Source organism: Apiospora kogelbergensis, assembly GCF_038363985.1.
Source record: "Apiospora kogelbergensis strain CBS 113332 chromosome Unknown utg000002l_segment0_segment0, whole genome shotgun sequence".
NCBI classification, from domain to species: Eukaryota; Fungi; Ascomycota; class Sordariomycetes; order Amphisphaeriales; family Apiosporaceae; genus Apiospora; species Apiospora kogelbergensis.
This window is the reverse complement of record NW_027117419.1, coordinates 1,145,166-1,156,558: the sequence shown is the minus strand read 5'-3', so window position 1 is coordinate 1,156,558 and position 11,393 is coordinate 1,145,166. Positions and strand designations below refer to the sequence as shown.

Below are 11,393 nucleotides of genomic sequence, written 5' to 3'. Positions count from 1 at the left end.
GCACAGCGGACAATATGACTGAGGATAGCCTCGCGTATAAGCAAGTCTAGGTCCTTCCTTTACCTAAACTGAAGTCTTTGCTTGATAAGACCAGACTTTCGACCTGATTATCACCATGATTTACACAACCTCCATGGATGTTGTGTAATTGTGCTTTTGGAAGGAACATGAGGAACATGTGCGGCTGAAAATAACATAGGAAGCTGCAAGCGACAAGGCACGGCACAGGAGAACGGGCCATTCGGGTTCGTACCCATGGTTGCACGACCATCCGCCAGTTTAAGCCAGAGGCACATTGCCCCCAGATCCGACGGGACTTGTGTGGCGCTTTCAGATCAGAACGTCGCAGTATGACTTTACCACGCCGCAGCCGTTGAAGAGGGAAACTTACTGTACTACATGTGAGCTGTGACTGTGGTTGTTGCTTATCTAATACACCCCCTGAGAACCCATCCAAGTTCAAGCAGCTGAAAATGTGAGCATGGCAAGTTCAATCTCAATAGCTCAGCCCATTATCACGGGAACCTGCGGTGCTGTAACATGTGAGCTGCACCGGCCAACATATCAATTAGTTGACGGCTCTTGCTGAACCCTTTTAAAACATGTAGCGTTCGGGAGGAGATGTGCGGATTAGTCAACATATAACCAGATGGTTATTGAGAGTGGTTAATAGAGCACCCGGAAGAGGCCGTTGCTATCAAAGTATTCCTCTAACCATGCACCTGCACATCGTGTAACACAACTCTCGGCCCGTAGTCGTGATGCCATTTTCACAACGAAAGGGGTTTGCTGGGAACCAATTAGGCGCCACTGAGAGCATGAACAGATCGCGGGGCGCGTTCAGCCATCTAGCACGTCAAATCATGAGTAGCTGGATAAGATGGAGTCACTTGACTAATAAATAGCATGAGTGCCGGTGGTGGGTGGCTTAGGTTTCATCATTATTATTGTTATTTGTATTGTAGGGCATACATCCATACCCGTGATTAAAAGTGTATACACCCTGGTTCAGGCCCCCATTCTCAGAATTATTTACAGGTTTCCAAAAACGAACGGCAGGGGGGGCCTTCCAGTACGCCCTCCCTAATGGCATTAATGCGCATTGGTGTGACATGAACGCCTGATGCGGCGTCGCAATTCTAGGACCATTCTAATGCTTACGATGACCAGCCGTGAAAGAAAATCGTGGCGCTGGTATCTTTTTCCGTAAATCGTGAACGGGAGTTGTCGTGTCTGGCGCGGCATTGCTGGCCAGATTCCATTGAAGGGAAGCACAAGCCCGTGATCTACTGGGCCTTCTTCGCCTTCAGGGCCGCCATCTTCCTCTCGCGGCGGCGCTTGGCAGCCTCGGGGCCGGACTCGGTGTCGAGCATGTAGTCCCACCAGCGGAAGCTGGAGGCGTAGTTGCCAATGAAGCGCTCGTGGTGGATGTCGTGGTGCTCAGCGCCGGCCCAGAAGGGCAGGACGTGACGCAAGCTCCAGGGGAAATCGTAGCCGCTGTGGGAATCGATAGCCTGGAAGAGACGGCCAACGATCCACGCGTACATGGTGAAGAGGTGCAAATCTCCAGTCAAGGAGACCCAAAGGATGGGAGAACCGACAGTTCCGAGAGCGAGGAGCATAACTTCGAGGGGCGACGCGTACTCAGCAGCCAGACCGAAGGGTGCAGAGTAGGTGTGGTGCAGCTTGTGGATGTTCTTGTACAGAGGGCCGTAGTGCAGGGCGCGGTGAAGCCAGTAGTGCCAGGTGTCCTCCATGACGAAGAAGATGGCAATGTGCATAGCCATCTTCCAGATGGACGGGAAGGGCACACCATAGTCCATGCCGAAGTAAGTCGCAATGGGGTGGAAGAGCCAGATCTGGGGCAGCTCGACGGTGAAGTGGCTCAGCAGGACCAAGCTGGCGCACTCCCACTGTTCCTTCATGGTCGGGATTTTTGCTGTAGGTCATGTCAGTCTCGAGTTCATGTTGCCACTAATTGGGGGCTGGGTTCGGTCTCGCGTACGTTCTGGATCTTGTATTTGTTCAGGAAGGGCGTTCGGTCGATGATCATCCATGGGATGCAGCGGCCAAAGTAGAAGACCTCGTGCATGACGAAGCTCATGATACCGGTGGCCAGGATGTCGTTCTGCATCCACAGGTACCAAGCCTAGAGATTGTTTAGTATTTGTGTTGCTGCCTAACCGGCGTTGATCCAAAACATACCGCCCAGGCGCGCTCAACGATGTTGAGCTGGATGTTCTGCTTGGTGACTTCTTCGAATACACCGAGGTAGGTATCGGGCTGGCTGAAAGCCCCCGTGAGACCCGCGAGGGTGGCGTTGCTGTTGAAAGGGTTGATTAGCATGCTGAAGGAGGCGCTTTGGTGTTGACAATGGAAGAGGCTTTAGGGTTCACATACATGGTTGCCATGGCGCGTGGTATGTGGCGGTTGTCCAGTAGGGAATGAATGTGCGGCCAAGCCAGCTGTGTCGATGTGGTGACTAGGTTGGAAGTGAAGAGATGGGCTGCAGACACGACAGCCTTATATGAGGCGAATGATGGAGGAGGGAGAAAAAAAGGATCAAGGACGGATAGTGAAGATGCCGTCTCGAATGATACTTTAAAGGGACCCCGGGAGAGGCGAACAACAGAAACTGGAGATTTCCCACATGAAAAGGGTCAATTTCCAGGGACCCATCCTATCGGAGACCCTTGTCCGCCTGCATGCCGTTAACAAAAGTTGAGTGTTTCCCTGGGCTCGATCCACCAACAATTGGCAGTAATTTGAGCCACTCTGCGGCGCAAATCCGGAGCTCTCGTATTCGGGTTGGGGATGCGACTACGCTCGGTTTGGCGACAGAACAGCCTAGAGGGCAAAGGGGTGCTAGCTCCAGGCCCAGTACTGTGGCTAGTGCGGGCGGCCAGGACCACGCCAGGCACAAGATCAGGCGATCTACTGATTAGATTGTTTATTCTTCATTGCCCCGTGCACCCTGCTCTTTGCTGGAATGCGGGAATGCGGGTATCAGGCCAACGCAATCAATACCGCCAACCGTGGCCGAACCTGCACCTGCCGAACAATTGGATAATGTTCTGGAAAGCTGCACGCTGCCACGCCCTGTCACTCCCCGCGGCTCCAGCAAAGCCAGCCAGCCCGATATCGTCCTCGCTATTTCTCTTCACAAAAATTAACAACAATATTGTGCTGGGAAGAAAGAAGCCTTCTCCTCCTGAGCTTTGAATGACCTCATATCCAGCGCAGCTTCCAGTAGCCTGAAGAATATTTCAATATATAACTTTCTTTACAAATTCTCAGAATATCTTGCCCATATCTGGAGAATCCTTACGGAGTACTAGCATAGTATTCAAACTATCAAAAATATTCTGTCGCTTGCTCATTAGCTAAACATTCGACATCGACTGTTCGCGGCCATGTTTGCCGCCGTCAACCGGCTCCAATTCGTCTAGGCCCACTTAAACCTTCAGACCATCGTCAGTCCATGATCCGGATAAGCATCTGCTCCTCTCCTTCCAGCTTTACCGCTACTCCGGGACGACCTAACAGCCAAGCCCCCAGGTTCCCTTGACCTGGCGATACAGTACTTGGGCTTACATACTATATACCACCGCGTACGTATACGTCAGGCCTGGTCCTTACCCTTACCCAACCCCGGACCATTTTGTTGACCGGGCTGTCAGACAGGGGTAGGAACCATGTCGGTGGTATCCGATCAGGTCCGACGCCTGGATGTCCAGCTGGATCGCATCCCCTTCAACGGTGGCCCCGAGTTCACTGCAGCACATCACGCTTCGGCCGAGCCTTCCCGCGTCAAAGACCTCCTTCGGATTATTAAGTTTCTTTCCACAACCGCCAACGCCTCAACTGCCGCACAGCCAATTCTGCCAACATGGCAGATCAAGAGTCTCCTGGCCCAGTCAAATCTGCTGGCTGAAGCCAGCGAGGAGACGACCCAGTATGAAACTGATTTGGAATGGCTTCTAGTCAGTAAAGCTACTGTCCAGACGTACGGTATTATCATGCAAACCCTGCTCGACCAAATCGTGCCGCTTAGCGACCACATTTGGTATTGGGACTCGGTTCTCTCCTCCCCAGCAAGTAGTAGTCTGTACATGGCCCAAACCTCTCCCATGCGCGTTTGGGGCTGGTCCCAGGAGATATACCAAGACAGCAAAGTCCGTTTGCGCCGCAACTCCGGAAGACCAACTGGGCTGTTCTCCGAGCAGGACGAAAGCACTTGGGGCAACTATATGTCGCGGAACTGGCAACGATTCTATCGCATCGTCCGGGAGAGCATCCGAGAAAGGTCGCTTGCGGATATTCAGCGTCGGGCTAAGTCTCCCTTTACTCTCTCTCGGGAAGAGGCGCGGCAGAAACAATCCAGGCTGAAGAAGCTTCGAGAGATGACTGCAAGCGGCCTTGGTGTTCTCATTGAAGAGGGCCTTGCTTTTGGTGGCAATGGCAGTGACGATGGGAAGAGCGATATCATCATGTCAAGCAGCCAAGAATGGAAAGGTGTCGTTGAGCGCAGCGTGGCTTTGATGGATATGGTACTTAAGGATGTCCTTACCTTGGATTCGGGAGTCGCCGCTTTCGAAGATAGGGTGTTCGCTGGCGTCGAAGAAGACCCCGAACTCTCCATCGAGGTGGAAGACGATGACAGCAACAGGCCCTCGGTGGTTGCAAGACGGCTCCACTGGCTGCTTAAAGAGCAACTGCCACACCACGTTGAAGCGACTCACGATTTGGTCAATATGCACGGTCGGCCTTCCCGATTGGTGAGATACTGGCTCCCTGCTACCGTTCTTCTCTTCTCGTCAAGCACAATCCTTCGTATTCTTTTCAACCGCAAAAGGGAGATCCTGGACTGGATAGCCGATCTCGGAGCCACCGTGAAAGACTTTTGGTTCAACTGGATTGTGGAGCCGACACGGAAGGTGGTTGGAACTATACGCCACGATTCCAATAGTGACATCGCTATCATGAGTCGGGATAGCCTCAAGTCGGACAGAGACAGTCTGGAACGCATGGTAGTAGACTTCGCTCTGGACAGGCCAACCTCGGCAACAGGCGCTTCATCCCTCTCCGAAACTCAGGTAGCAGACATCAGGGCTAAGGTTCAACAAGGAGACTTGACGCCAGTGCTTCGTGCCTATGAGAAGGACTTGCGCACGCCTCTGATGGGCGCAGTGCGGGGAGATTTGGTGCGGACTCTTCTGATCCAGGTGCAAAAGACCAAGGTTGATGTCGAGGTCGCTATGACTGGTATCGATACCCTGCTGCGAAGCCAAGAACTGGTATTTGGCTTCGTCGGATTGACCCCTGGCATCCTCGTTTCCATCGCCGTTTTCCAATATCTGCACAATGTATTCTCGGGAGGCTTCCGCAGAGACAAGCATACCGACAGGTGTGTTTGGGTGCTGCGAGATATCGACCGAATCCTTACCGAAGCCACCCCGACTCCGAACAGCCTCTTGTCGTACAAAGACCACGGCCTGCTCGTCTGCGAGCTCCAGGTTCTACGACGATTGGCCTTTGACCTCCTCCCCACCGATGCGTATAAGCAGAGGTTCCTGGAAGGATCTGGAGGAGCTGGGCAATAACCTCAAAGGAATCCGGTGTCAGCTCAGGGCATTGGACCGTATCCGCTGGGTGTACTCTAAGTGGCTCTTGTAATATACACGAGCAACACTCCGGCGCCTCGCGCCTTCCTTCTGCTCTTTGAGTCTTAGGGAGGGAGGGGTGTGCCAATATCAAGGAGACGCTGCAGCTACCTATCGTCAACGCCAGCTCCCTTTCTCTTGTCGACGCCAACTAGCTTCTTGAACAAAAACGGGCTAAGCGCGGAAAGTCACAGCCTTGGCCGGGTGACTCAGATTCCCAGTACTGGAGCCTGGCTTAAATGCCTAAGCCTCCGACTTGTGCCTAAGGTTACTGATTTGAAAGATATGTGATATGCATTTTAAGGCCTTCACCTGTACTATAGATGCATAGATAGGAACAAGTCATTTACAACTTTTACATGAATATTGTTTTCCAGATTTGACCCGCTGACTGTACTTAATTCAGCTGGTCCACTTCGACGGCTTCCCGCTTAAGGGCACATATAAAGAGCCGAATGGTATGGAACTAATCAATATCCTCTAATTGCATCTTCTTCTAAGGGTGAATGCCTACGTTTTTTAAGTAACTGCACACCCACGCCTATGCGTGAAGAAGGAACAGGTCTCTAGGTATCTAGGATGAGGCATTATTAGCCCCTGACTGGACGACCTGGCTTTTGGGTGTGCAACAGTCAGCACCAGCTCCAGATGCCACAGTGTCGGCCAAGTTCCTCATAGCACAGCTCTGGCCGCCTTGCTGTTGTTGGTCCTCAATAACCTCTCCAAAGTCCTGAGCTAAACTGTCGCAGATGGCGGCGAGCTCGACGTCCTTGGTCGAAAGCCCCTTTGGGCTGTGGGTGGTCCAGCGAATGAAGGTTACATTGTATACCTATGTATCATGCCGCGCAGTATGTCAGCTACTTGCTTTATTCGTACAAATTGGGGTTGCATTACACCTTTGGGGGTATAACAGGTGCAGTTATGGGAGCTGGTAGTCAGGTAATGGGGCTTTTAGGAGTTGGGCAAGGAAAGTACGAGTGTCCCAAATCGTTCAGAGAATACCACGACATGTGGTTATCCAAACAGCATTGTCTTTCCCTTGGTTCAACTAGCCGTCATATCGATCATGTGTATAACCAAGGCAGTCAAGGAACTCAAGCAAGCAGTCAGGGTATTCGCCCATAATGAGTAAGCAACTGCATTTGAGTTGCTGTCTCCCCTTGCAGTGGCTTGTTCTCCCTTGTGTTCACCGGGGCCATGCTGGGGTGTAGAATACATAGAGCAGAAGTATGGAGAAAACTCGATGCGATGGGCTGGTAACTTACATTCGACCATTCCGGATGATGGTTCTTCAATTTACACTGCAATGATACGGCAGTCATGAAATCCTGCCATCGCATCGAGTTAGTCGGGATCCGTCACGATTCGTAATCTCAACTTAATATAGCGACTTGGTGGTCTAGACAGCCATCAGCACTGCAGTCGTGCGACATCTACCATAAACCAATGGCAATTGTCGCGGGCCCCCATGGGAGGCTCAATCCACATGTACCAGACCAACCGAGTTTCGGCTACCCGGTAAATTTCAGGCTTCAGATGACCAAGTCGGCACATCAATGGCATGGAATGGGTGGGATAGGCTATTGTGCTGAGTAAGGGGCATATTGCGAAGGCCGTGATAGGAGGGCATCCATAGTTCGCTTGAGCCGCGGAAACAACAAACGCAAATACAAAAGATGACGAAGTAGGCGCTGTAGCCTATGTACTTCATGAGATTCGTCATTTCTGCGGTATTTCTCTTCTAGAGAGTCCCGCAGAAGAGATCGGGATTCAGTTCCCCTTTCCCCCTTCTCGGGTTGGAACACCAGAACCCTTGCTTGATGCTTGATAACAGACATGAACAAACGGAACTTACCCAGGTCTTCGCAAACGTTTTGAACTTGAAACTACGTTCAAGCCCTTCTCCAGAGCTGATCAGATCCCATCGGCCTCCTGCCGGGGCCAGCAGGGACTGAAGCTTTGGCCCCAAAGCCACCTCATCTGAACCCGCGGCGAACTTGGCCTGGGTGGTGGCGTTGGCGGCGGCGGTCGACATGGCCAAGCGAGGCACTTGACTAAACTTCTTCGCTCCGGGCTCTGAGTATACTGTATGGTATCTTGGGAGCGTCACCCGAGACACCGAAAACGGCCGGGGTACTGATGTAGATTTTGTGCCGGTTCTCACAAGAGAGTGAGCGTAGCGTAGCCACGCTGGCGGTTGGTGCATTGGACAGTAGAACAAAGTAGATCAAACGACCAAGATGCAAATGTTCAACAGCTGTCTCCGTCTGATCAAATTGAAGAGGGCAATCGATGGACGGTGGTTAGATATTGCGATGTTCCAGAAGCGAAGCTGGGGCGCTAGGGCCATGACGATGGTCGATGGATCAGTGCAAAATACCCTAACCCAGGCAGGGGCGTGAGTGCAGAGTTAGCGGCTCCTTCCGCAGACTACTGCGCTGCCATTTTGTTCAACCACACTCATAGACTCCCTCGTAAACGACCTCTACTACATGATATTCGATAACGCCTATTAGCTGTCTTATACTTTTGTCCAGTATGCTGACACCAATGTGCCGTCGGGTGTGCCTGATGGTATCCATGGTCAATACTTGATGTGTCTGCTGCATTGTAAGGCACATGCATGTGTTGCTGCAGGGCTAGATAGCAACAGGAAGGTACGCCGGCCACCAACAAATGTTATTTAACTATCAGCAGCCTGCAGTTGCAGAGGGCAGAGGGGTAATCTGGAGCTGCGCGTTCTTCAACAGATCAACAAACGCTCATTAGGCGATATTTATAGCCCCTGGTTAATAAAGAGACCACCAGGTATCCAGGCGCATAATTAAGTTTGACATCGCATCGCAAACTTCAGCCTTTTAGCACACTGCATTCGCCGGAGCTTGCCCCTTGGACCACTGTCCTGCCTCAAAATGCGCGTCCCTTATCATGCGGTACCGCCAGAGTACGACGATGGCGAAGGAGAGTCTGCCGAGACTACTAGCGCGGCCACCACCTGCTTTGGCATCAGGAGTGACTTCCTGATCCCAGGCCGTGGCCAGCCTATCACGAACGGCGCTGTCGTGGTCGAGGACGCCACGATCCAGTGGGTGGGGGACTTCTCCAACCTCCCAGCAAAGTACGGCAAAGTCGAGTTTCACCGCGTCAAAGTACTATTACCAGGACTGTGGGATTGCCACGTCCACTTCGGGGGACATGGCCTGGCTTTCAGCGCCCTGAGTGATAGTAGCGCGTTCCTCCCAGGCGCGCCAACCTTGGCTGGCGCTGTTACGGTGGCGGACCTCCGTCGCACTCTTGATGCAGGGTTCACTTCTGTTCGGGAGTTACAGGGTGTAAGCAGGACGCTCCCTTTCCCACCTCGACTATACATAAGTTTGTGTTCGGTCTAAGTGTATGCAAGAGAGCTGACACTGTATGTACATAAAACAAAAGTACGCAGGATATCTGTGGCCGGGCATCCGAGATGGATATCTGATCGGCCCCAATGTATATTCGTCATTGGCGGCGCTGTCCATCACAGGCGGCCACGGCGATGACCACGAGCTGCCCCTCTGCGCGGTGAAACAGTTCGGTGAGGCAGGCGGCAGTTCGTATTTGTGTGATGGCGCAGACGAATGTACCAAGGCCGTGCGGACCATGGTACGCAGAGGAGCTCGATGCATTAAGGTCTGCTCCTCGGGAGGCGTGCTGAGCCTCAACGACGACCCTGAAGATCGCCAATTCTCGGACGCTGAGCTCAAGGCCGTTGTCGACGAGACGGAGCGCTCAGGCCGCGCCGTTGCCGCTCATGCCATCGGGAAAGCCGGTATCATGGCGGCACTCAGAGCAGGCGTAAAGAGCATCGAGCATGGGTGTTACTTGGACGAGGAGGTCGCAACACTTAGTACGTGGCGGGGATCGTGTTTATATTCCCCAAAGTCATCCCACAGAAGCAGACCCGGCCGGCATGACCACCACCCACATTCCCCGAAGGAGAGCGACCTGGCTAAATCCCATCCACCCCTTACTGCTTGTAGCAGCATGGTATCCTCTCACCGGAATTCAATGGATATGCTATTTTGTTGACTCGGAAGAACCTCATGCTAACCTTGGGTCTTATAGTGAAAGAGAAGGGGGCAATCCTTGTTGCAACCCGACACATCCAAGAGAACTTACTGATCGACCACAGCGGATATCCCGAGCCTATTGTTAGGAAAATCGAGAAGCTTGTCCCCTTGACTAGGAAGAACTACAGCCTGGCCATAGAGAAAGGCGTCAAAATAGCTCTAGGTACAGATACTTTGTACAGCGACCCAGAGCACCGCCTGGCCCACGGCAAGAATGCCATGGAACTCGCCTATGCAGTCAAGGCGGGCATGACCCCTTTAGAGGCCATCGAAGCCATGACGGCCACCGCGCCGGAGGTGCTGGGCAAGCAGGCGCCCAAAAGTGGACAGTTGAAAGCCGGGTATGATGCCGATCTGATAGGCGTGGCAGGTAACCCACTGGATGACCTGGCGTTCCTCACGGACCCGAACAACGTTACACACGTTTGGAAGGGTGGGAAACGGTACAAATCGCCAGCGTAAAAAGAGCTGTGGTCGAATGCATGCCAAATGCTTGGTCCGTCACTGCGCAGTATCGAGAGGAGAGGACACTGGGAGAGGGTCGGTTGGCGCTGGGTTCCACAAGTCTCTCAACCCGTCCCTCCGTTTAATCACCCCTGTCCTACCCATGCATACATGTAGTAAGCAGTAATGCATGCTAGAGACGTGCTACAATATAAACTACCACGTCGGCATTCCAAATTGTATATGCGTAGATCCCGTGGGTGTGGTTACATAAGCCAGATAGATGGTCGATGGTCCCATCTTTCCATCTTTCCTCCGGGCTCTCGCGCCCTGCTCACTGCTTGCGTCTTATGGCCGAGACGGGACGGTGCAACCTAGCAGCAGGAGACTGGAAGAATGGGTGTCCCTCTCCCCAGCCAGTGCGCATCCCTACCCCAAAAAGTAATGTTTCTCTTATCGGTGAAAGTGTGTCTGGATCATCTGTCCGTACGACGCTCAAAGCCACTTGGCTCCGAGATATTTTGGTGGCTGTTACGCAGTTCTGTATGAAGTTGCTTTCTCATGCATTATTCATAGGTTACCTTTGGGCTTCCGCTTTGGGCACGAGCGACGCGTGCAAGTTTCAATGCTTGATGAGTGATCACAACCTGGCTCTTAATCCTAGCCGTCGTCGTATGGGCTTCAAACGTTGCATCGACGCCTTACCACGCGACACGACTTTCCTTAAACAGCAACGCAGCAGGTACTTTTCAGCGAGGGCAAAGACCGAGGTTCCTTTCGGAATATTGCCCCCATTCATATGGACACACGATTGTCGATACATACCTCCGGGTTGATCTGCAACCAAGCCGCACAGTGCGTCTCTCGCGTCCAACAACTGGGCTGGGCCCCCATTGTATGTATGTAGATGGTAGAACTTGCTGCTTGTGCCGCAGGGGTGGATGATGGATTTCTGATGTATCGTGCTTGCGTGGAGTTGTTGCTGCAATTGTGGATTCCGTCCGCCTTGGGAAGCCCGAAGAAGTGAGGGAAGATTTCCTACCACGTAAAGGGGAGGATCTTTCGGCCGATATCGTGCCCCTACATAGGCTGGCAGCTGGTTTTCCTCATACATACCGTGCAACGCGTTTGATTGTCTGACAAGATATTCTTCTGCTTGCCCCGTTCTGTGACCCGGCAG

General features: G+C 52.6%; 4 protein-coding genes across 4 annotated transcripts; 2 read left to right on the top strand and 2 right to left on the bottom strand.

Annotated features, from left to right (window-relative positions):
* Positions 1-1,286: 1,286 nt before the first annotated feature.
* PG998_003252 (C-4 methylsterol oxidase) lies at positions 1,287-2,411 on the bottom strand (the record flags this gene model as incomplete). Its single annotated transcript, XM_066870070.1, has 4 exons — positions 1,287-1,919; positions 2,006-2,149; positions 2,206-2,323; positions 2,401-2,411. 4 exons carry the CDS (start codon positions 2,409-2,411, stop codon positions 1,287-1,289), a joined length of 906 nt encoding a protein of 301 aa, XP_066733820.1.
* Positions 2,412-3,695: 1,284 nt separating this feature from the next.
* Positions 3,696-5,603, top strand: PG998_003251 (nuclear control of ATPase protein; the record flags this gene model as incomplete). The annotated part of the gene is made up of 1 exon (XM_066870069.1): positions 3,696-5,603. One exon carries the CDS (start codon positions 3,696-3,698, stop codon positions 5,601-5,603), a length of 1,908 nt encoding a protein of 635 aa, XP_066733819.1.
* A 634-nt stretch (positions 5,604-6,237) lies between these two features.
* On the bottom strand, positions 6,238-7,698 carry PG998_003250 (pterin-4-alpha-carbinolamine dehydratase family protein; the record flags this gene model as incomplete). Its single annotated transcript, XM_066870068.1, has 3 exons — positions 6,238-6,492; positions 6,929-6,991; positions 7,519-7,698. The coding sequence occupies 3 exons, from the start codon at positions 7,696-7,698 to the stop codon at positions 6,238-6,240; spliced, it is 498 nt and encodes a 165-aa protein (XP_066733818.1).
* An 877-nt stretch (positions 7,699-8,575) lies between these two features.
* PG998_003249 (uncharacterized protein) lies at positions 8,576-10,231 on the top strand (the record flags this gene model as incomplete). The annotated part of the gene is made up of 3 exons (XM_066870067.1): positions 8,576-8,995; positions 9,096-9,546; positions 9,765-10,231. 3 exons carry the CDS (start codon positions 8,576-8,578, stop codon positions 10,229-10,231), a joined length of 1,338 nt encoding a protein of 445 aa, XP_066733817.1.
* Between the last annotated feature and the right edge of the window lie 1,162 nt (positions 10,232-11,393).